The 26,348-nt window shown below is 35.1% G+C and overlaps 1 protein-coding gene and 1 pseudogene across 6 annotated transcripts; one reads left to right on the plus strand and one right to left on the minus strand.

The window, feature by feature from the left end:
- The first annotated feature begins 11,398 nt into the window (after positions 1-11,398).
- Positions 11,399-17,260, plus strand: LOC139847633 (coronatine-insensitive protein 1-like). Of its 6 annotated transcripts, none has more exons than XM_071837342.1 (3): positions 11,399-11,551; positions 12,695-12,806; positions 15,496-17,260. In XM_071837342.1, exon 3 carries the CDS (start codon positions 15,589-15,591, stop codon positions 17,122-17,124), a length of 1,536 nt encoding a protein of 511 aa, XP_071693443.1. In that variant the 5' UTR covers positions 11,399-11,551; positions 12,695-12,806; positions 15,496-15,588; the 3' UTR covers positions 17,125-17,260. The 6 variants fall into 6 exon arrangements, with proteins under 6 accessions (XP_071693443.1, XP_071693446.1, XP_071693442.1 ...); XM_071837345.1 differs by having other exon boundaries at positions 15,961-17,260; XM_071837341.1 differs by lacking the exon at positions 11,399-11,551 and adding an exon at positions 11,605-11,635.
- Positions 17,261-18,332: 1,072 nt separating this feature from the next.
- Positions 18,333-19,320, minus strand: LOC139848652 (uncharacterized; annotated as a pseudogene).
- Between the last annotated feature and the right edge of the window lie 7,028 nt (positions 19,321-26,348).

Genomic DNA, 26,348 nt, shown 5'->3' on the forward strand with positions numbered 1-26,348 from the left:
AACTCGTTCTAACTAGAACGGTTACCGGTTGGAGAGTCTGTATTGATTACAGATGTCTCAATGATGCCACCAGAAAAGATCATTTCCCTTTGCCTTTTATTGATCAAATGATTGAACGATTAGCGGGGAAAGAATACTATTGCTTTCTAGATGGTTTCTCTGGTTACTTCCAAATTCCAATTGATCCTAACGACCAATAAAAGACCACATTCACTTGTCCTTTTGGGACCTCTGCCTATCGCCGCATGCCATTTGGTTTATGCAATGCACCCGGAACCTTTCAAAGGTGCATGATGGCAATTTTTGACGATATGGTAGAGGATTGTATGGAAGTCTTCATGGATGACTTTTCCGTGTTTGGAGACTCCTTTGAATCGTGTCTTTTTAACCTTGAACGTATGCTTATCCGATGTGAGAAAGCAAATTTGGTCCTGAATTGGGAAAAATGCCACTTCATGGTGAAGGAGGGCATTGTACTTGGTCACAAGATATCTCGTGCGGGAATAGAGGTAGATAAAGCTAAAATTGAAGTTATCTCTAAGCTACCTATACCGACGAATGTCAAGGCAATTAGAAGCTTTCTTGGTCACGCAGGATTTTATAGGCGATTTATCAAAGATTTCTCTAAAATCGCCCGTCCAATGACCAAACTTCTTGAAAAGGATGCTCCATTTGACTTCGATTCCAATTGTGAGAATGCATTCTCCATTCTAAAGTCAAAACTCACACAAGCTCCCATTATCGTGTCTCCGGATTGGAGTATGCCTTTTGAATTAATGTGTGACGCGAGCGACTATGCCTTAGGTGCTGTCTTAGGACAACGACCCGATAATCATTTTCGTCCAATTTATTATGCGAGCAAAAAGCTAACTGGAGCTCAAATTAATTATACCACCACGGAAAAAGAGCTCTTAGCGGTTGTTTATGCGTTTGATAAATTTTGGTCATATTTGGTGTTGTCCAAGACCATTGTTTACACGGATCATTCGGCTCTTAGGTACTTATTCTTGAAACTAGATGCAAAACATCGTCTCATACGTTGGGTTCTTCTACTTCAAGAGTTTGACATTGAGATACGTGATAAGAAAGGAGCCGAGAATCTAGCCGCCGATCATTTATCCCGACTTGAAAACCCCGAATTAGAACAACTTGATGATACAATCATCAAGGACACATTTCCTGATGAATCTCTAATGAGGGTTGACAAGGAATCTGAAATCCCATGGTTTGCCCATTTTGCAAACTATCTTGCTTAAGGCATTCTTCAAAAAGGACTTTCTTATCAACAAAAGAAGAAATTCTTTGCGGATTTGAAGTCCTATTTCTGGGAACATCCTGACCTATTTCGTGTTGGTGCGGATCAAATGATTCGCCGTTGTGTGTACGGAAAAGAGGCTCAACAAATTCTCGAGCATTGCCATCAAGGGCCCACCGGCGGTCATTTCGGACCAAACCACACCGCAAGAAAAATCCTTGACTCGGGCTTTTATTGGCCCACGATCTTTAAAGATGCCCATAATTTTGTTTGGACTTGCAATGCATGCCAACGAACGGGTAACATCACGAAAAAGGATGAGATGCCTCAAACCGGCATCCAAGTTTGTGAAATCTTTGATATTTGGGGAATCGATTTCATGGGACCATTTCCAAGTTCCCATAAGTGCAAATACATCCTAGTAGCCGTTGACTATGTATCTAAGTGGGCTGAAGCAAAAGCTTTACCTACGAATGATGCTAGGGTGGTGGTGAACTTCTTGAAAAATCTCTTCTCGCGCTTTGGAATCCCAAAAGCGCTCATATCCGATCGAGGAACACATTTTGCCAACAACCTTCTTGAAAAGGTGTTGAAGAAGTATGGCGTAACTCATCGTTTCTCTACTTCGTACCACCCGCAAACGAGTGGTCAAGTGGAGAACACAAATCGTGCCTTGAAACGCATACTTAAGAAGACGGTTGATAACAACCCTAAGATTTGGCAACACAAGTTAGATGATGCGTTGTGGGCCTTTAGGACTGCTTTTAAAACACCAATCGGTACCACACCATTTAGACTTGTATACGGTAAATCATGCCATCTTCCAGTTGAAGTGGAACATAGAGCGTACTGGGCATTAAAACTTTGTAATTTAGACATGGAAAAGGCTGGTGAAAACCGATTCATGCAAATGCATGAATTGGAAGAGTTGAGGTTAGAAGCGTACGAGAATTCGAGCTCATATAAGGAGAAAACAAAAAGGTGGCATGATGCCCGATTGAAATATGTGAAAGAGTTTAAAACCGGTGATAAGGTTTTGGTTTTTAACTCACGGTTTAAATTTTCTCCCGGAAAGTTGAAGTCCCGATGGACGGGACCTTATTTGGTGAAACAAGCATTCCCATCGGGATATGTTGAGTTGTTTGGAAACGGAAATACCATTAAGGTGAATGGTCATCGCTTGAAACTCTATTTCGATGGAGTGGACACCACGGTTCGAGATGACATCACCCTATTCCCTAAGGCTAATTAGCTTGGGACGGAGTCGCGTGAACGACTCGTTAAACTTCACAACATGTATATAGTCCCACTCGTGTACATATTTTAATAAATTTGAGTGTTTTTGAGTGATTTCTAAGTTTTTTATACGAACCAAGTTGTTTAGGGACCTTCCGAAATGTTTAAAACGCGAAAAAACGTCAAAAGCTGGTGCAACAGGGCCAGATGCGCCGCATCTATGATGGATGCGCCGCATCTGCAGACAAGAAAAATCTCGAGAGTTTTGAATGCGCCGAGAATGGGTCATGCGCCGCATTTGGGCCATCTGATGCGCCGCATCTGCTTCAGATGCACCGCATCTGAGCCAGATGCGCCGCATCTGCTTCAAATGCGCCGCATCTGTGTCTGTATGTTGGTTTCTGCCCATTTTTTTGGTACAAATACAGGAGTTTATCATTTTTTCTCATTTTTTCACCAACTACTCCGAATCCCATCTCATTCTCTCTCAAAATTTCAATCTCTAATCACTAATTGAACCGATTAATCCCATCTTTGAGCATCAAATCCGAATATCAACATGAGAAAGGTAAGATTAATCCTAAACACTTCATGATTCTTGTATTCTTCAATCTAAAAATCGGATTTAGCTTGTTCTTAGTGTGAGGATGTTTGAATGTTCATGTTTTGATCATTATATGCTTAAAATTGTTACTACTAATCCTTATTAATGCTCTAATTTCATGATTATTTGCTTCAATCTTTACTTTGGGAATTAGGGTTCTTCATGAATTTAGGGGTTTCGAAATTTTGGCCATTAATTGATTAAATTGAGATATTTTGAAGTTTGATTACTAGTATACATTAACAAAATCGCATGAACCTTTGTTGAATTACACGATTACACAAATTATTGAATTTTAGGGTTCTTGAATTAGGGATTTTGACTTTTGTTAACTAGTAAGTGTTCTAAGTTGAAGTTATGCAAATCATTACTTATGCTAAACACATGTGAACCTTAACTTGGTGTTATTTCGATTTGAAAGTAATTATTATATAAGTTAAGGATTATATGCTTAAGCATTTTGATAAAGTTGTTGACTTGAGATGAATTTAATGTTCTAAATGTATGAAAATCATTGATTGCATATTGTTTAACATGCTTTTTGATGAATGCCTATGGTTCTATATGTTATGACATTGCAAGTGTTTGGTGAAATGAAGAATGCTATGTATGATTATACTTGTAAAGTGATTTGAATCAATTGGCATACTAGCATGTTTGTTAAGAGTGAAAATATTTCATACCATGTTAAGATATTGGTTAACATAAACATTGAGATTTAATTGGAACTTAACATATCCACATGGTTTTCGCTAAGTGCAATATGAAAGATGTCTTGAAATTCTTTAACGCTAATCAACTTGGTTTGTTATTTTGTTTGTTTGGTTTTGTTGTGTTTTTGTAGACTAGAGCATCATCATCAAACCCAAAGTCAAAGAAGCAAAAAGCCCCGGCAATTGTAGATGAGGATACAAGTGAAGAAGAACATGCTGCTGAAGAGGAAGAAATGGATATTGACAACAGGCAGTTAAATGTCCGTGGATTAACCACTCCGGATCCATGGATTAATGCAGTTTTGAGGCATCCGGAATATCATGAACGGATGAAAGCACTTCTACACAAAGACGTGTACCCAGGAAATTATATCGATTGGATGCCATTAGAAGAAGCCGGTGAATATCAAAATTTTCGCAACCTTTTCTGAGTAACATATCAAGGCCATCGAATATATGCTTGGGAAAACCTGTTCAGAATGCAAGAAAGAGTGTATCCACTTTTAGTCAAAGAATTCGTTGGTTCACTTAGGGTTGATTACATGTCACCAACATCGGGTACATTTATGAGATTTAGGCTTGAGGGGCAAGACAGGACATTAACGCTGCTGCAATTTGTGACGTTGGATATTTATGAAGGGTTGCCACATCAACTGATGCAAAATTACTTTAATCAATGTATATACTATGTTTCTTCTTTTAATCATTCAGCAGCATGGGTGGACATGAGCAATACCGCATATAGTGCAAGCAAGCAGACTTGTAGCAAGCTACGTACCTACGAGCACCGATGCATCCAACGATTCATTTCAAGTACCATAAACTGTCAAAAAGACAGTAGTGAAAAAGTCACCAACTTGGATATATGGTACATTCACGCGATAATGGATCACTCCCATGTTCATATCCCACGAATGATTCTCACTTTCCTCCTCGAAGAAAGGAAAAAGATTACACCAATCATGGGCGGCCATTTTGTAACCAGGATTGCCGAACATTTTCGAATCAGCACAAGTGGGTTAGAGGAGAAACATATGATTGTATTTGATAGAGTAAGTTATACAAGGGAAAACATTTTGATGAGGGGGTCGAACGGCCTTCTAACTAGGTATGAGGATCCCGTGAACAGGCAACCAGAACAACCCCAACAACAGCCAGATCCACAGCCGAATGTTGGAAGTAGTTCGGGTCCGGGAAATGATTGGGAGGCTTACATGGCGCGCCAGTTTTCGGATATGCGACTCCATAGTGATCGAAACACCCAAAAGGTAATTGATCACTACGATGCAGGTAACAGGGAGATGCAACATTACATTGATGTAGGGAATGATCGAACATGGTACACTCAAGCGGGGCAGCAAAATCAGCTTAATTGGATACATGAACAGACAGTGTCATATGCTGCAGATCCCGCTAACTATACCCCCTCTCCTTGGCCTGCATACGAACCTTGGGTTCGAATGGGTGATCCATATCCTGCACCTTATCCTCCTCCTCCTAACCCGCCTACTGAAGACACTGCTATCGTCCCTGCTCAAGAAACTTATCAGGGGTACAACCCCTCAATATTTCAGGACGACAACGCGGGGAACCAAAACTAAGGTGGAGCTGGCCCAAGTAACTCATTTTGGGGATTTTTCTGAAGATGACGTGATTTTTTCTGATGTGTGTGACAGGTTTGGTTGATGTTGGTTTGTTTCAAAAACAATTTCTTTTCAAGTTTGTTGTGTAATAACTAGATAATATTTTGGATAATTGTAATTTGAATAATTTAGCTAATTGTAAGTGGAGTTTTAGTACATGGAGTACACCCCCATTTATTTGTGTGAATCGTATGGTACCTTTGTTTGAATTGCTACAGGTGAGCATTGTGCTATATGCTGCATTTTTACAAAGACTGGCAGTAAGTTCAGCACATTCTTGATTGGTGATTGTTTTGTGGTTGCAAGAAGCGGATGATGTTCTTATGCTGGCATTCAGTTCAGCGCCATCATCCCGTGAACTTCGGTTTTAAACCTTGAAAGTAATAAACTCTCTTACACTCTTTAACCCTCTTGAATTTAAATTTTTCTGATTTCATGTAACGAGGGCGATACATGAACTCAAGTGTGGGGAGGAAGTTATAAATTCTATCAGGTTTTTGATTTTGGTTTAAAAGGCTTAAAATGGTGAAAATTTTTAAACTTTTATCTTCATAAATTCAAATTTTGTTTAAAATTTGTAGATTTTAAAACTAGGTGTATACACCGAAATTATTATCACAAAACAAATTAAGAAACAACCAAATGATTGAGTTTATTTTTTTTTTAAATCATAAAACTAGTAGTTATATAAAAGATATAATCATCATGCTATACCACATTCTGGATGAAATGAAAATCATCAAGTAATTTGTTGTTCTAACAATCTAATCCAATGCTCATCCATGTAATGATTGTGAAGGAAGTCAAGTCTTCCAATATGACACACTTGCTAACTTATGTTAGAAGTCGTAGTCCAGAACAGCTGTAGGTTGACGAAAAATCTTGAAAAGTCATCTCTATCATCGGCTGGAAATCTACCTCACCTCAGCATCAAACAGGGTTTTTGGTGGTCAGACTTATCCTAACTATGAGATGGATCTGTCTCGTACAATGGGGGGCACATTGCAAATTAGCTTTTAAGACTAATGAATCTAATCCCCAGATGGATGATCTCCGTAAAGATCAACCGCATCTATGTTTGACCGCGGTCAACATACATATGCCATAACAAATTGAGGTGTGCAAACTCATGGTTCACCGATGATATTTGGACAGGATATAGTTTCTTCTAAAACTTATGCTATTTTATGAACTATATTGTGTAAAACCATTTTAGGACATCCGGTTTCAAGTTCCATGATACTTCAATCATGGGGGCGAGTAGCTTGCTAAGCGCCGACTGAGGCTTCGGTTTTCAGTTACCCTCAACCGGACTTTGAGGTTAAAACCGGAAAACTTGTTAGATAAAAACTAACATGTCTAATTTTTTAAATATAAAAGGTTTTTCACAAAGGTCCCAATTTCCCTAAGGATCCAAATTTTTAAGAAATGTGGACTTTAAAACCCACCTTTCGACTTTGGTGTGATTTCATTTCGTGTGTGTACTCCAAAGGTGTGTGTATACTCAAAACGTGTGAGTTTGATTGGTGTGTGAAATAAAAGTGTGAGTGTGTATATATTGTGATCCGAGTGTGATTTCCATATAGCGTGAGTTATTGTGTTACTAAATAACTTGTGTGTCTTGTGTATTATATCGAGTGAGTGTGAGTCCCATTTTTTGTGTTCTCACTTAAATAAGTGTGTGTACTATAGTAAATTTCAAATTCTTGTAAATCTTGCTTGAGGACAAGCAAGGTTTAAGTGTGGGGATTTTGATAACGCCAAAATTGTACATGTTTATTACCGTTATTTCAATCCAAAGTTGTTCCATTTGTATGTAATTGTTGTACGTATGTATTGTAATTCATGTATATTTGTAAAAGTCCATTGTGAATGAATAAATGAAGACCAACAGCAAAAACAGAGTTAAAACGAAGATTAAACGCGCAAAACAGCCCGAAACCACTGAAACAGGTCTAAATGCGGTGCATCTCTCTTAGATGCGGCACATCTATGCACCAAATAATTCCCGACAGTTTCAGATGCGGAGCATGCAGACTTCTGGACCAAAACAGCCCCAGATGCGGTGCATCCAAGCCAGATGCGGCGCATCTGTCCCAGATGAGGCGTATCTGACCCCCTGCCGACAGTCCTGAGTGCAGAATCGAGCTGGAATCTACTGAACGAAAAGAGATGCGGCGCATCCCAAAGAGATGCGGCGCATCTGGTCACTTTCTGGCCAAAATACCTAACTTTTGAGGCTATTTAATGGAGCCTTTGGTTACTTACTTGAGACACCTTCACTACTACGTTCTCCCTCAGTTTTAAGATGATTTTCAAGGTCCAAGGAAGGCTGCAAGTCAATCTCCACTCTTTCAACATCAAGATTAAGCTATGGTCGTTTATCGCAATTGGTACTATTGTTCTATATCTTTTTAACATGAATTCAACTTGTATTTACTGTTTCATTAGTTCTACCATGATTATGTTAGGCTAAAAGCCTTGTGTGTTTGCTTCAATGTAAGATTTATGGCTTGGGATTGTTCTATACTTTGATGTTAAGCTAGTTATACATATGTTTGATTGATTTAATTATCTAGTTCAACCGTAAGAACCATTGTTATGCTTGTTTAGATCATTACTTCAATTATATAGATTGCAAACCTATTAATGTGAGTTAACTAGGAAAACAATCTATACTTCAATACATCTAGTAATCTAGACGATTAGATACATACACTTAAGTGATTTTGTTATGTGTTTAATTCGGTAATTGAATAAGTTCCAAAGCAACATAGTTATGAAATTACCTCAAGTGATTGTTGTAATTAAGGTTTCACGTGAGTTTAACCGGGTTGAATCTAGTTAGTTAATCAATCTAAATCACCATGTTCTTCCAAGAAATCCATTGTTGTAACTATCTTTATATTCTAGTTCAATTATACGAGTTATGACTTGATTTATGTGAATTTATCAAAGGCTATAATTTGTACTTCAACACCTAGTGATCTAGACACCTATATGTGAATATAGGATGGTAATTGGATGATATTTAGGTTTTACAATCATGTAGTTTACTTAGAGTGATCTTAGTAAACTAGGTTTTATGTGAATTTAACCAAGAAAGAATCTTGTTGATTAAACATAATTCTTAAGTTTATAGATATTGTGAAATTGATATAAACTACTCTATTGTAACTATCGCATAACGGTTTTAATTATAAAAGAACAATCCCTGTCATTTATCAAGCAAAGAAGTAAACACCGCATTCTCATTCTTGTTAATTATTATATTTATTTACTGTTTCGTTAAACAAAAACACAACTTCAAATACAAACCCCCTTTTTAGAATAATTAATCGTGGTAAAATCATTTAAACAAACTTCTCCCTGTGGATCGAACTGGTCAATTTACTTGCTATTTACTACATGATCGGGTTTTAGTTGCCTGTATTATGTGTTAATTATTAAGCATATTGTCTACATTTTAAAGGTTACGTCTTGACACATCACTTATCAAGAGCCGAAACTGCACACTACTTATCGTTCAGAAGATCTTCACGGGAAGTACCGGATCTTCTACCACTATTGGTCCGACACTTTCTCAGAATTTATCCGCCAAGACTCACATTCCCTCGAGAAGACCAAGATCACAACCACCAGCGGGGAATGTTTGCTTTTTGAAGCATCACTACGGTCGAGCCAACGACCTTAAACAAAAGTGTGGGATAAACTAGGAACATTAAGGACAATGTTCGTCTAAGTGTGGGATGTTGGTACTTTTTATGCTGTATCATAATGAACCATTACGAAGATTCCAAGTCCTTAAGCCAAATTTCAAAATTCTTCACAAGAAACCCTTTTCGAAAAAGTATTTTTGAAAACCTAAAATGTTTGTCAATAAAAATAAGGCTTAAGTAAGGTGAAATTCTTGTTAGATTGAAATCTCTAATAGAGCATTGCATGACTAAGGCATGATCGACCTAAATTGATTATGGTGAGGCACCCCAAAAAGACCAGCATTCATCCTTAATGCTTTACTATTTTTTGTTGAGAGTGCCGATGTCTGTGCTCAGAATCAGAACATGCTTTAGATCTACATCTCCAAGCAGCAAAGCGTGATTCGGTTGTAATCAAAATAGCTACCCATTTGTCATACATAAGCCTTCCGCACCTCCACTTCTACTCCACCACCACATCCACATTACCTTTACTATTTATCCGAAAAACCAGAAAAAGAGATTTCTTCTGAAGACCCGATGTTATAAACCTCTCAAGTATCATGGCAAAGGTCTTGAAAAAGTTTACCGGCTAAAAGTTTCTCGAGGTGAAGTCTAAAAAAAAAAAAAAAATTTTTTTACAGAGTTCTGAGAAAAGGAGCAGAACTAAAGAGAAATGCCAAAGAGAACTCGACCGAAAATGATTATCAAATGAAAATTTAAAACAGTACCCTCTCCCACGAGCCGCTGATCCTGGCGAGCAGCGGCCTGACGACACCGCGCAAATAAAACCGTCCGTTTCGGCCATAACAATAGTATATATATATATATATATATATATATATATATATATATATGGAGAGGATCCAGAGAGAACTTTTTTAGTGTGAGAACTCTAGGAACTCCAAAATACTCCCAAATACACTGAAATTCGAGCAAAAAAAGGGGAATTCGAGCAAAAAAAAGAGAATTCGTGCAAAAATAAAAAACACGGACGAACAAAAATTCATAGTCGAGCAAAAAAATTTTTTTTTTTTTCAAAAATATAGAACACATTTTTGCTCGACTACCAAAAATGTAGAACACATTTTTGTTCGACTACCATTTTTTTTGCTCGCCCGCCTTTTTTTTTTCTCGAATTTCCCCATTTTTGCTCGAATTCGTTGTTTTTTTGCTCGTCCGCCTTTTTGTTGCTCGAATTTCACCATTTTTGCTCGAATTCGTTGTTTTTTTCTCGCCCGCCACTTTTTTTTGCTCGAATTTCAATGTATTTTAGAGTTTTCAGGGTTCTCACACAAAAAAAGTTCTCATTTGATCCCTCTACTGTATTTATATATATATATATATATATATATATATATATATATATATATATATATATATATATATATATATATATATCTTTAAATGATTGATCTTTCATTTAAGTGAGTAGGTTTATAATTATAGTTTTTTGGTACTGATGTATCATGTATATATTTTAATTTTATTGATATATCATGTATATATGTTTATAATCAGTTTACTAAAATGATTGATTATTTTTTTTATATCGTTGTATCAATAAAATTGCCTTTTAGTACTGTAATTTTTGGTATTGGTATATCGATAAAATTAACTTTTGTTTTAAATTTGACAGATATTAACAAAATGTTAAGATACTTCAAAAATTCAGAGTCTGGTAGATTTTCGGTAAACACCAAAAAACAGCCATATGTTCGTGAAATAGTACTTGAAGAGGATGAACATTAAACGCCTTTTAGAAATTAATACAAAAATTGATTTGAATGAACTTCCGACTTATCTGGGAGAGCGTCCGAACATGGAACACTACCATCTTATATTTTGCGAGTCTTTTTCATTTTTATGTTTCTGTTTTGGGTGCGACCCGACTCGACCCGATTTGACCCGACATATTCAATATTTTGGGACCCCGGATCCTAGAATCACCACTGTCGGAGGCTAGAAATAAACGCACTGAATGCTGCTGAATGGTAAAGCATTCAACGCTAAATCATTCTATTAAGAGACAAACAAACGGCACCTTTAATTTAAGTACGTTAAAATCTCATTTGATTGGATCGTAAGGAAGGTAATTTTAATTTTAAATTTAAGTACGTTAAAATCTCATTTGATCGGATAAAAAGGAGGTGAATGGTGTAGAAACCGTTTAGGTTGTGACCCGACCCATTAAACAAATTTTAACCGACTGGTGTACTATGCTTTCGATTATCCATTCAACCTAAAAACAGTTTGCATCTTCATTTGGACTTTAAGTACGGCACCCCTACCTCCACGCGCTCACCTTCCGTCACCATCCACCATCGCCAGATTGTCGGTGCAATCGCTCGCCAGTACCGTCACCACGTTCAAAAATTGCATTAGGTTTTTGGCACTCGCAGGTATTTACATTTTCTATTTTTTTATTTTTTATTTTTCTTAATTGGTAGCAATTGTTTTCGTTGATGTGCTTTCTTTCTTTTAAGGTTGTTTAAGCATCTCACTTCAAATCTCCTATTGATTTTAGGAATTTTATTTTAGTTTTGAAAGTTGGTGAATCTATAGATATGATTTTCTTAATTTTGTGCCTTTCAGTTCCGTGCGATTTTCGATTTGCCGTATAGGTCCCATGAGTTACACGAACATGTCTTACAGGAGGTTGTGATTTCAGTTTTTTAATTTTTTTTTTTTTTTTTTTTTTTTAACAGTGATTGGGATCACCCGAGGGGGATTTAACCACCCGTTGCGATCATCTCCCGTTTCGATTATGCCGATGCAGCGATAAACCCTGCCCCCATCGCTGCCCGGGAGGAAACCTTGAAACCGATCCAAGGGCACGGCCAAGTAAAACCCCCCTCCCCTGCTGCCCCCGCACGAAGCGAAAGGCGACCTAGGTGGATACTTCAGGTCAAGGGATAACATTGAGTGCAATGTTGCACCTCAGCGGAGTCGAACTCCTGACCTCTCTCTAAGAGAGGCATGCCACTACCCGCCGAGCTACAACTCAATGTTTCAGTTTTTTAAATTGACATTATTTGAATGAAGATACGACTTCCAAAATTTTCAAAATTACTGATGTTGGTAGCATTCAGCATGCCACAACTAATGTTATTTGGTTTATCCTAATCATGTTCTACTTTATGTTATACCTGGCAATTGAGACCCAAACTCTCAAACTTGGGTCAAATGGGTCAAGCTTTCGGTATCATATCAATTGGATTATAAATATAGTTGTTAATGTGATCAATTATGTTAGTTTGGGTTAAGGATCCAATTATTGTGGTTTTTTTACATTTTCACATTATTTTAACTGAAAATACGACTTTCAGTTATTGTAAAACTGACGATGTTAGTACTTAGTACCGTAGCATTTACATGCTGCAACGTAACTGTTATTTGGTATTTTCCTATACAATTTGAGAAATTGTATTAATGTATTTTGGATTCATTTGTTAAATATATAATAATTGTGAAATCATACTATCTAAACCAACCAACCTTTTCAGGCATATAAACTGACTCCTTACTTTGTTGTCTTCCTGCAGAATGGTACAACCAAATTTTCAACCGAAGTGTAGGCTTTTAGAGCACGAACGCCTACAAATATTCGTCGCGAAGCGCGGGCTACAACACTAGTTTCTAAATATGCGGAGTAACGTACGTTCGTTAACTTTTTTAAAACTCTACATATTTTCTTATACTTATTCTAGATTCTAGATAATCTTTAGAAAAAATATCACGGTTGGTCCTCAAAGTTTGTACCAACAATCATGATGGGACATAAAATTTAGATCGATCATGATTGATCCCAAGTTCTTAATATTGTACACGGTTGGTCCCACGATCTAACAAACGTTAATATCATCCATTTAAGGAAATACGTGCCAAACATGTGATGGGCTTTTCCGTCTTTTTACATGTTGATTTTCTTGTTAAGAGGATTCGTTAACAATTAAATGGTGGTGGAGGTATAATCGGAAGCTATTACGGTACACATATCTAATTTACTTAATCGATTAATTTCTAGTTTGTCTCAATCGCCAGTAAGTGGTTTGTATGTTTGCGTCGGGTTGTTTCGATGGCAATGAGGAGGCTGTCATTGGGAATAAGAGTATGGATTTGGGTATTGGAAACGAGAAGAATAGGGAGGGATTGGGTTCGGGAAGTGGCGTGGTTAAGATGTCGGGGGTTGTTAAGGACAATTTGTCTCGTGATAAAGTCGTGGCTAAGAGTTGTTCGTATTTGCTCGAGATGGTTGATATAAAGCTTGATGAGTTTAGTGCGGGTCTTTTATCAACTAAAATAAGACGTGTGGAGGTTGTGAAACCGGTGGTGGGTGACAAGGTTAATGTTAAACTTCTTGATAACTTGGCTAAAGTTGCTACGGGGAATAGTGAAGGTCGTAAATTTTGTATTTGTGCGAATAAATTGTGCAAAGGTCACTGTAGGGGGGGTGGTACGTGCACTCTAGCAAGTTGTGGATTAATGGGGTGAAAAAGCTTGATTCGAAAAGTAAGTTAAATATGAAAGGTAAAGTTAAGGATAAGAGGTTAAAGGGTGGACGTTTTTGTTTGCGTGATTCTAGCGACGAAGAGGATGTCGGGATGGAAAAAGGTGATCATCCTTTCGTGAGTGTAAAAGGAACGCATATTGGTGTGGGTGCGGGTGAAGTGTTAGAGGATGTTGGGTTCTTTGACGAATTTAGGAGTGGAGGTCCCAATTCGGATGGGGTTGGAATCGAGTTTACATTCACGTTCGAGGCAAATTAGGGCGGATCTTGATTTGATTATTGCTTGTTCTTGGTTTGGTTTAGTTTGTGTCAGGATTAGGTGGTTGTCTTTTCTTTGTTTTGGTGTTGCCCACGTAGGGATGACATCGGGCCGGGTCTAAGTAATCCCAGTCCCAAACTCGATTAGAAAACCCAGTCCCAAACCCGGCGGGTCCCCATTTACTTACTAACTATCGGGTTTCGGGTTTCCCCACGGGTATTCGCGTCCCATATATAGTTACACTAACTCTTTGGGATTCTTGGTATTATATGAAAATTTGAAGTTTTAGTCTAATATATATAATATACTCGAGTTGGTTAAACAAAACATTAACCTTAAGCGGGGATATTTTGAGTCAATGAGTCTCATAGTCCAGCATTATAAATTCGTAATAATAAATATAGTAACAAATTAATCATCACTTGCAACTAAAAAAGATACAGTAATACAACAAGTGATCCATCACATATTCGAAGGCACTGTCTTGGATCCATTTGTATTTGTATACCATTAAAGTGAAGTGATTGTCCACTGTTACTAACTCGTAAATAAACAAAGTCATAATATATATATATATATATATATATATATATATATATATATATATATATATAATATCTTATAAGGAATAGATATTGAAATTTAAACGGGTCGGGTATATGGATTCGGTCCCTTTTCGGGTATACGGGCCGGGTAACCGGGTTTGTGTCTAAAACCATACCCGAACCCGGATAAATTTTAAAAACTATTCCCATACCCGGCCCGTGGACCTGGAAATCCGACCCGAATCCGGCCCAAAACTGTCGGGTTTCGGGTTTTTCCATCGGGTACGGGTCATTTTGCCATTCCAATGCCCACGATTAAGCTCGATTTTAGTTAGCGTCTTGGTTAGTTGTTTAGTGTCATCGAGCCTTTTGTTGTGGCGTTTCCTTATGTTTCTCGATTTCCTTGTCTCCTAGTTGGAGACTAGTTGAAAATAAAGTTTTTGTTTATTTGCCAAAAAAAGAAAAAAAGAAAGAAAAAAAAAAGTGGTATGTGTGTGTATTATACTAAAGTAACTTTTGATGATTTGATTTATTAAAGCTGAGGATAGTGGATCGTAATTAAAGATGACTAGGGGCAATGGAATTTATCTGACATTAGGGAAAAAGAAAACATTAAGATGAACATACATGATTAAATTAATGGCAGTTGTGGTTTTGTTAGAAATTGTAGCTCTTGGTAGGGTTGCAAATTGAATCACGATGTTTTTATCAAAAAAATAAAAATAAAAAAAATCATGGTTAGTCCTCAAAGTTTGTACCAAAAATCAACATGTAAAAAAACGAAAAGGCACATCACATGTTTGGCACATATTTCATTTAACCGGATGGTATTAACGTTTGTCAAATCGTGGGACCAACCGTGTACAATGTTAAAATTTTGGGACCAACTATGATCAATTTAAAGTTTAGGTCTCATCTTGATTTTTAGTACAAACTTTGGGAACCAATCATGATATTTTTTCTAATATTTATTTATTCCGTATATTTATTTATTTAGAATTAATCTTTTGACAACTCTATAAATATAAGCAGATACGGAGGGAGTACAACATATAACAAAACCCTAACCATCGTTAAGAATCTGCTTCGTCAAAGAAAATCATCAGCTTCATCATCCTAATTGATATGGCCATGGAAGAGATTTATAATCGTAATATCCACGTAGTTTTCGACTGTGTTATACCCTTCATAAACGACCGCAACAGTTTATCTTTAATCTGTCGAAAATCCTGTGATATAGAGGGCAAGACACGCCAGCATGTCACCGTCGATACTCATTATGCCACGTCACCATCACGCTTTTGTCAACGTTTTCCTCTAATTCGATCACTAACCCTGCATGGAACACCCGAGGTGGATGATCATCATGTCGTGTTCATCACTCCATGGGTTCAACAAATCACTTCATCTTTATATCTCTTAAATTCGGTATGTTTCCAAACTTTGTTTCTAAGTGATTCTGATATTCAGTTATTGGCTCAAACACGTGGCAAACAGCTTCGCGTAATTGAGCTATCGCAGTGTGCTGGTTTTTCCACGTTAGGGTTATTTCATATAGGAAAATATTGTAATAATTTGAGAGATTTGTGTTTGTTTCATAACAAAATCGACGAGAATGGTGAAAATTGGTTACGTGAATTGGGTTCACGTAACACGGTAATTGAAAAGTTAAATTTTCAAGGTGTAAACTTTGATATAAAAGACCTTGTTAATGTTGCAAAAAATTGCAGTCGGTTGGTTTCTGTTAAGATAGACTGCTGTGATTTTATCCATCTTGTGGAATTTTTTTGGTACGCGGTTAATTTAGAAGAATTTGGTGGTGGTGAATTTAGTGATGATCATAAGGATGAATATAATTATAGTTTCAAGCTTCCTGATAGTTTGAAGCATTTGATGATGAGGATCAGTCCTCGTTGTGATGTAAAAATTGTTGTTCCGTTTGCACATTTGATAACCGAATTGAATTGTGAAGATGGATTTCTTATTGGAAGTGACGACTTTCGTGAGTTGATTAAGAGTTGTTGTAACTTAAAAGTACTATATACAACTGCTCAAATCATGGATCAAGGATTGCGAGACATAAGTATTTATTGCAAGAAGTTGCGCAAACTTTACGTTGGTAAACCAGGTGGCATGGTGTCACATGTTGGGGTTAATTATCTTGCGGAACAATGTGTTGAATTAGAATGTTTACATACTGATACCGTTGAGATGACGAATGAGGTCTTGAGCAATATTGGAAAGCATATGAAAAAGCTTAAAGAATTTAAAATGCTTTTGCTATATACGGATGATTTCCCACTAGACATTGGGTTCCGTTCTTTATTTATTGGTTGCGATAAACTTGAAAAGTTGGATGTATATTTTGAGACGCGTGGAGTAGGGTTGAGTAACGAGGGATTGGGGTATATCGGGAAGTACGGTTGTAATTTGAGGCATCTTACACTTGGCCTTAATGTGGGAGAATCAGATGAAGGACTTGTGGAGCTAGCAAAGGGGTGCCCAAAATTGCAATATTTTGAGACCGTAGGTTGTGATTTTAGCAAGGAAGCGTTTGATATCTTTAGGTCTAATGTAACCTCATTGAGGTACTTGAGTGTAGACGGCACCATGGCCTCTGCTTTTTGGAATATTGAAGATATGTTTGCCATGATTTTTTAATTAATAGGCCGTTCTTTTATCTTCGGTGAACAATTGTTATATCGCCTAAAAAACTATTGGTTTTTTCATGTTTACCTTGTGGTTTTAATTAACTTTTCATATTCTCAATGGTTTTAACTTTGTTTTTTTTTTTTTTTTTTTTTTCTCTTATTGAGCTCGAATATTGTTAATTCCAAATTGATTGTGTGCATGCTAAGACAAATATTGCAATATATAATTGTTTTTATTTCCAGTTACAGCTTAAATCTTGACTCAGTATTTAGGATAACTGTCAAATATATATATAAATAAATAGGTTAAAACTGGCCAAAATATAACTTTCAAAAGAAATGGATCCAAAAGTCACCCAAATTGTAACATATGAGCTGCTGCCCAATTAATCATTTGTCATCTGTTGATATAAATTGCATTTAATCTTCAGTTTAAACTTATTCAAACAATATTAAACACATATACGTGTATGAGCATTAATGTAAATCAATCTTTGATTCTGATAACTTGTACTGTATATGACAACAAGTTAACTAATAGCTAAATATTTATACTCGAAGGTAATGGATAAGGATCGATGGTTAAACATAAATCGGTTCACACAACTGTACTATTTCAGATTCTCTTAGGTTGCACACACTTGCAGAATACATACAAGTTATGCAGATGTTAGAGCTCAACTTAGTTTTGAAACCATAAAATAAAAATCAGTAAATTGGTATATATAATGTATAAACAATCCATTAGTACATCCTTCATAAAAATGTAAGTATGCAAAAACTGAAGACATAACATGGTAGCCAATGGTCTTTGTCTAAAAAAACCAGATTAGTTACATTCAGATTCAGATTATGCAATTTATTATCAGTATCTAGTGTCAAACTTTTAATTGATAAAAGTGACAAATTTACCAGCCAATAGCTCAATATTATTTCAGATTCTCTTAGGTAGCACTCTCCTGCAGAATATAAACAAGTTATGTGGATGTTAGAGCCCCTAATCCATTAGTACATCATTCACCTATGTAACTTAAGCCACCATTAACCAACAAAAGTTACAAAAAATATTCAATCACAATGAAGATGAAGAACACAATATCATAAGTAAGAACAATTGATTGAAGATAAAAGAAATATATAAGGCACTAAAGTAAAAAACTGATTGAAAAACTAGAAAATTCTATAAACCATTACTAGCCATACAAGGATAACCACATTTTACACAAGATTAACCCTAGAAAAACATAACAATGTACTAATATCCCTCACCCTCATCTCAGCTTTAGGTTTAACAGCTTTAGGTTTCAAACTCTTAACAGCCGCCTTCTTCACCGGCGCTTTCTTCGGTGCAGGCTTTGCAGCCGCTACTTTCTTCCCAGGTGTAGATCTTGTAGACGTCCGTGCAACTTTAGCCGGTTTCGTTGGCGTCTTAGGCTTTGGCTTAGCCTTTGCAGCTGCAGCTTTCGGCTTTGCAGCTGGCTTAGCTACAGCTTTCTTCGGCTTGGCTTTCACAGCTGGCTTAGGTTTAGCAGCAGCTTTTGTCTTAGGCTACAGCTTTGGCTTTTGGAGCAGACTTAGGCTTGGCGACCGCTTTCTTAGCAGGAGCCTTTTTAGCCACTGTCTTTGGCTTGGTGGCTTTTTTTGGCTTATTTCTTCTTCGCCGGAGCAGATGTAGACGGAGCTTTTGCGGCCGGTAGCTTGTAGGATGCCTTGACTTTAACTAATTTACCACCAGCAACGAATTTTTTCAATTGAGTCAACAAAACTTTCTTGAAATTCGCCCGAAGATTCTTTTGCTTCTCTTCAATAAACTTCATGATCGCATACTGACTAGATCCGGTCTTCTCCTTCAACGTAACAATTGCATCCTTGATCATCTATTAGATTACACAAATAAACAATTAATTTACACTAATTAATATCAATCAATAATTAATATAATAACAGTACAATAATCTACAATGAATTGGTCAATATATCTAAATTAATCACTAATCAGTACGGTCGTCAATAGAATAGCATATATCAACATAAATTGAAGTTATAAATAAGGAATAAAATAGGTATGATATGTACATCAACAGGATAGATCAGCTCTAGTCAAACCGTTATAAACATAACCATCTTTGATGAAATCGTCAAACACTTCCAACTCCTCTTCATGAGTCAATTTCTTTTTTTCTTTCCAAGCACAACACACATTCATTGTAAGTTACTAGTAATAAACCAATTGATATAAAGGAAAAAAACTAATTAGACTAAATTTGTTCAAAGATAGCAATTGCTAGTGTTCACATGAGTACAATTATTAAATACCAATTCATCATAAAAGTGTATGTATGCAAAAACTGAAGACATAACGTGGCAGCTCAGTTGGTCCAAAAGAAAGATAATATTACCACTTTTAACACCAAAAAAAAAAAAAGACATCCTCTACTTCATAAGTGCCCGGCTACACATGCAGCGGCCAAGAAGAACAATAAGTCTGCTAGTACATGTTGTAACATGTTTCTAAGAACACATATTTAAAACTTTGAACAGGCCACCACAAAGTTGATGAAATAAAACATTTTTACAACAGAAGTAATGTTTGTTTTTAAGTTTTATCTACCTCTTGAGGCTAGTATTAAATACATCTACTAATAGTTTGAAGTTACAGGCATCATGTTACCTTTAACCAATAGACCATTTGCATTTTGCAAAAATATGAAAGTAACCTGCAACTCAAAATTACAGATTTACAGGGTACACACATGAAAAAATAGTGTCAACTTCTTAACAAGTATTGACCTAAAAGGATGCAAATTCTCGATTTCCCGACGGAACCACGAGGTCCTATCAAATGCGTATATAATCATATACCGTATCATATAGTAGTATATTCAAAACAACCTGTTATCTAAATTATTTTCGGCAGAACTATTATTACCTCCATTTAAACTCCTCAGTTTTAAACAATTAATGTCTTCATCAAGCATCTAACTTGAATTATTATACACTGCACATACTGTAGGAATCCAATTTACTAACTGGCATCAGGTTACATTCTCACTTTGCCCTCTTTGCGATAGCGATGTTGAAACGGTGAAACATTCTCTCTTTTCGTGTGTACATGTTCGTGAAATTTGGGGAAAAGTTCGTGATTGGTGGGGTTTTGATTCGGCTAATCTATCTTTTGACAATCTCCTTTGTGGTAATGTTCCTCCAAATTGTTCCGAATTGGGAGGCAAATTGTGGCAAGCGGTTGAGTGGATTAGTGGATTTCTCATTTGGAAAAATCGGAACCAAAAAGTTTCGTGGTTGACCAAGTTTGACTCATTGTTAAAAATATCAATTTTAACCCGAAATCACTTCCAACGATTTATTACCTCTAAATACGTCATTTAACACACGACACTAGTGTTTAAATATTCATTTGACCTAAACTCGCGTCATTGCCAATTTTGACCTATTTCAATTCACCCATTTTGACATAAGTCCCAAAAACACCATTAATCATCAACGACTAGTGATTAACTTTTCAAAACATATTTTAACACTTAAATCAAACATTTAAACACTCGGTTCATCAAATCTTGACCCAAAACATAATTTGACAACAATCAAAGTCAACACACATTTTGACTAGTACACATGTTCTTATGAACTTCCAAATCACTAACACACTTACCATCTAGTGATTAAACACCCAAATCATGACAAATACTTCCAATTTCGTCATCTAACCCACATTAATTTGGTCTATACATACAACACCCAAAACCCTCAAATCCATCAACTAGTTATAACACTAACTAGTTCAAAACCCTAATCATGAACAACAAATCAAACAAACGAAATTCGGATTCAAAGCTTATCATTACAACCAAAATGTAGCCGTGAACGAGAAGAACAACGTTAACACTCGTGACTTTGATCGATTCAACCTCCTTCTTCACAATTTGGCTCTTTCTCACTCTATAACCCATTTCCTCTCACTAGGGTTTGATACCGTGTGTGTGTGAAGAAAAGAAAGAAATGAGGTTAAGAGATAGGGTTTGATCAGTTATAAGTCCAAAAACCCGTCACCATGCAAAAAGACAAATATGCCCTTCATTAAAACCTTTTAAAGTTGCTGAAAATTTGCCATCTCACGGCAAATGCTGCGCCGCGATCAACCCACCCGCGCCGCGGGTTTGTGCATGATTTCCGGCCATCAAAAGTCCAAGATAACGAGTTCGCTGATCTCAATTCATGAGCAACATCGTGTCGCGATTCCTACCCCTCATGGCGCGATGTATAACTAGTTTTGTGGGATTTCGTGTTCTAGTTCGCTAACGTCCACTCGAGGTCACGTACGACTTACATACACTTATATATAAACATATACACTATAAACACGCCATGCATACGACGCATATGTTACACGTACGTTACATACCACCTATCAACTCCATGCACGACCTTCATCATATATTTATACACTATATATACGTACTAAATACTATATATATATATATATATATATATATATATATATATATATATATATATATATATATGTCATGCACATGATCTTTATGTGTTAACCGAAATCTACATATACCATGTACGTTACACACACACACACACACACACACACACACACACATATATATATATATATATTATATATATATTATACACGACATTTAAACATAAAGTTTATACGATAAACACCTTGGATGTTTCGGGTCTTACACTAAACCGTTCGTATAAAAAACTCATTCTAAACCCTATATCTAAACCCTAAACCCCAAAATCTAAACCCTAAACCCTAAAATATAAACCCTAAACCTAAAATCTAAACTCTAAATCTAAACCCTAAACTCAATTTGTTAAAAATTGATCTATAACTAGTGTAGAACATCATTTTCTACATTCTCATGTTCTACATAAAATGTAGAACAAAGCTGATACTTGTTCTCCCTTCTTTTTTTTGTTTTAATGCAACAATTTTTGTTCGATCGCCTTTTTTTTTGTTCTAATGCAACAATTTTTATTCTAATACAAAAAAAAAAAATGTTCGCCCGCATTTTTTTTCTTCTAATGCAACAATTTTTCTTCTAATACAAAAAAAATGTTCGCCCGCCTTTTTTTTGTTCTAATGCAACAATTTTTGTTCGACCGTGTCGTTTTTTGCTCGAATTTGACTAGTTCTCAGGTTTCTCTCTCAGGAAAAAGTTCTTATTGGATCCATGTAAACTTTAATATTCAATAAACTAACCTCATGTAATGTAATGAATTAATAGAAATCTTATTACCAGTTAAAATGAAGCCCATAAAGTCAAAAAGCCCAAGTTAAAAAAAACTAAAGTTCAAATGAATACACTAAAGACAAAAACGAAGAGTAACAAATGAGCTTAGTTGCTAGTTATCCACTAAAAACTTAACACATGTCAAATGGTGAAGTTGAATATATATATATATATATATATATATATATATATATATATATATATATATATATATATATATATATATATATCGTCGTGCATGATGCACGGCCCATGAAGTAAAAGTTCAATCAAGTTCAATTATTTGGCAAATAATGTTGCTATGTAACCAAACTTCATGAAAATTGAGAATGAATTAAACTTAAACAAATTTACTTTCCGTTGTGGTGTTTGTTTAGCGTTAAGTGGTGCTTTGTGTAGCTTTCAATCCTCCTTTGTTTGGGGTTGCGTAGTGATAATGCTAAAAACGAACATATATTTCATAGCATTATCCCTCAAGAAAGATAAGATTTTAGTTGCAATTGTTCTATTTACAAGTGATATTCGTTTAAATAATAAAAGGTGAAGACAAAAGACAGATTCGACGAATTGAAGACGCAAATGACCAAAAAGCTCAAAAGTACAAAATACAATCAAAGTGGTTCCAATTATTGATAAGAAACGTCTCAAAATTACAAGAGTACAAGACGTGAAACGCAAAATACAAGATATTAAATTGTACGCAAGGACGTTCGAAAATCCGAAACCGAGACCAAAGTCAACTCTTAACGCTCGACGCAACGGACTAAAAATTACAAGTCAACTATGCACATAAATATAATATAATATTTAAATAATTCTTATAATTATTTATATATTATATTTATTTATTAAAACGTCGACAAACAAGAAAACAAAGAATTGTGAGCTGTTACCTACCACCATACGATCGCATGGCCTGTAGGCATATTTGCCATGCAATCGCATGACCCTGAAATCCAGCCCACATGCCTATAAATTCGCAGTTTTGGTTGATCATATATCCATACTATCTCTCTATCTATCATACGTATATATATATATATATATATATATATATATATATATATATATATATATATATATATATATATATATATATTAATTTAAATTTAAATTTAAATTTAAATTTAAATTTTAAATTCTAATAATAAGGGTATGTTAGCGAATGTTGTAAGGGTGTAAGTCGAAATTCTGTCCGTGTAACGCTACGCTATTTTTAATCACTGTAAGTTATGGTTAATGTTATTTTTAATTTAATGTCTCGTAGCTAAGTTATTATTATGCTTATTTAATCCGAAGTAATCATGATGTTGGGCTAAAAATATTAAAATTGGGTAATTGGGCTTTGTACCATAATTGGGGTTTGGACAAAAGAATGACACTTGTGGAAATTAGACTATGTGCTATTAATGGGCTTTATATTTGTTTAATTAAATGATAGTTTGTTAATTTAATATAAAGATTTACAATTAGACGTACCTATAAATAACCATATACACTCGATCGGACACGATGGGCGGGATATTTATACGTACGAATAATCGTTCATTTAACCGGACACGGGAATGGATTAATAGTTAATAGACTTATTAAAATAGGGGTGAATTATGTACAAGGATACCTGACATAATTGTTAACAAAGTATTAAAACCTTGGGTTACACGCAGTCGATATCCTGGTGTAATTATTAAACAAAATATTAAGACCTTGTTACAGTTTAAGTCCCCAATTATTTGGAATATTTGACTTCGGATATAAGGATAATTTGACGAGGACACTCGCACTTTATATTTATGAATGATGGACTGTTATGGACAAAAACCAGACGGACATATTAAATAATCCAGGACAAAGGACAATTAACCCATGAGAATAAAATAAAAATCAACACGTCAAACATCATGATTACGGAAGTTTAAATAAGAATAATTCCTTTATTTTCATATTTAATTGCACTTTTATTTATTGTCATTGTATTTAATTGCACTTTTAATTATCGTACTTTTTAATTATCGCAATTTTATTTTCTCGCACTTTTATTATCGCAATTTCATTATCGTTATTTAATTTACGTTTTAAATTAAGTCTTTTATATAATTAATATTTTACATTAGGTTTTAACTGCGACTAAAGTTTTAAAATCGACAAACCGGTCATTAAACGGTAAAAACCCCCTTTTATAATAATAATATTACTTATATATATTTGTATTTTTATAAGTTAAAACTAATATAGCGTTAAGCTTGTTTAATTTTCCCTGTGGAACGAACCGGACTTACTAAAAACTACACTACTGTACGATTAGGTACACTGCCTATAAGTGTTGTAGCAAGGTTTAGGTATATCCATTCTATAAATAAATAAATATCTTGTGTAAAATTGTATCGTATTTAATAGTATTTCGTTGTAAAAATAATACTATTTCCTAGTACACCTCGCACACATCAAGTATTTTGGCGCCGCTGCCGGGGACATTCTTGCTTAAACGCCGGAAGCGCAACGCTATAAAAAAAAGGATTTTTATTAATTTTTAGTTTACTTTTATAAAAATACGCTTTTGTAAAAATACGTTTTAAATATTCGAAAATAAAAAAAAACAAAATCTATATTTTTGTTGTTAAGAGTTGTTAAAAATTTATAAAAGTATTTTTTTTTTAGTTTTTAAAATTAAATTTTTATTTAAGTTATTTATATTTTATTAAATATAAATCATAAAACAGAAAAAAAAAACTCGAGGCCCGGTACTGTTGCAGCCCAGAACCTGGCCCAAAACCATACTCCATGCGATCACATGGATTTTGAACGTGAGGACCATGCGATCGCATGGCCCTGTCTGACACGCCCTAATTGATTCTCGTATAGCAATCATTATGGAGTATAATTATTAATTATTATTAATTATAACCCTAATTAGGGTTTAGATTATTTAATTATTTAGTTTAGTTTTTATTTAATTTGTTTTATTAAGTTTAATTAGTTTATTTAAATTACAAAATTAATAGTTTTATAAAATAAATAATATAAAAATAATATTTTTATAAAAATTGTACTTTTTACAACTTTAAGTTTATTTTTATATTTTGTATCTTTTTATTCGTTTATTCGTAATATTTGTATTTTTCGCTCGTATTTAGTTTTAATTCATAGTTTTTGCCATAGTTATTTTTATTTCTAGATTTTTAGGCTTTGCCGTAAAATCCCTTAAGTGCTTTTTCTTTAGACTAAGATTTAGGTGCTTTAGAATTTTGCGACGCTGTTCTAAGATTTTAGTACCTTTTTAAGTTATTGTCATTTGGGATATAGTATTCTTTTTAAGCTTTAATATTTTTAGACGCAACTTATAATTCTTAGTTTTTAGTTTCTTTTTAAGTTTCGACGCGCTACTTTCTTATTTTTATTTTTCGTTGTTTTTCGACGCACTCTTTTTCTTTCTTATTTCTCGCCAATCTAGTTTTTAGGACTTAGATTTATTTACTATTTCTTCTCTAAATTTCTTTAAAATTCAACGAAAAATTATTTTTAAGTGGTTAAATTGATAGACATCAAAATTTTCTGGTTCGTAGTAATAGTTGGATTTGTACGTGGACCGGGTTATTGGAGCCAAACAGTACTAAATTATATTGAGACCAAACGAATCCTGCCCCTCTGCTGCATCTTTTGGCTATTCGAAACGTGGGCAAAATCAGAAAAGTCTATTAATTTGATAACTTATATAATTTTTCTTATTTTTATAACTAATAGGATATTCAGTGAATGCGCCAAGCAAAACGTTCACCACCTTTTAACTCGATCAAGACATCTAGCAAATATTGTCACCGTTGATTTTTCTTTAGAATCGTCATCCAGTCGACCAAGTACTCCAATTCAAATTTTCGATAATCCATTTTTTGAACCCGACCTCACAATTGAGAATCCGGAGAATATTCAGGGACGATTCCGCGATCCTGAGCCATTAATC

This window comes from Rutidosis leptorrhynchoides, chromosome 5, assembly GCF_046630445.1.
Source record: "Rutidosis leptorrhynchoides isolate AG116_Rl617_1_P2 chromosome 5, CSIRO_AGI_Rlap_v1, whole genome shotgun sequence".
NCBI classification, from domain to species: Eukaryota; Viridiplantae; Streptophyta; class Magnoliopsida; order Asterales; family Asteraceae; genus Rutidosis; species Rutidosis leptorrhynchoides.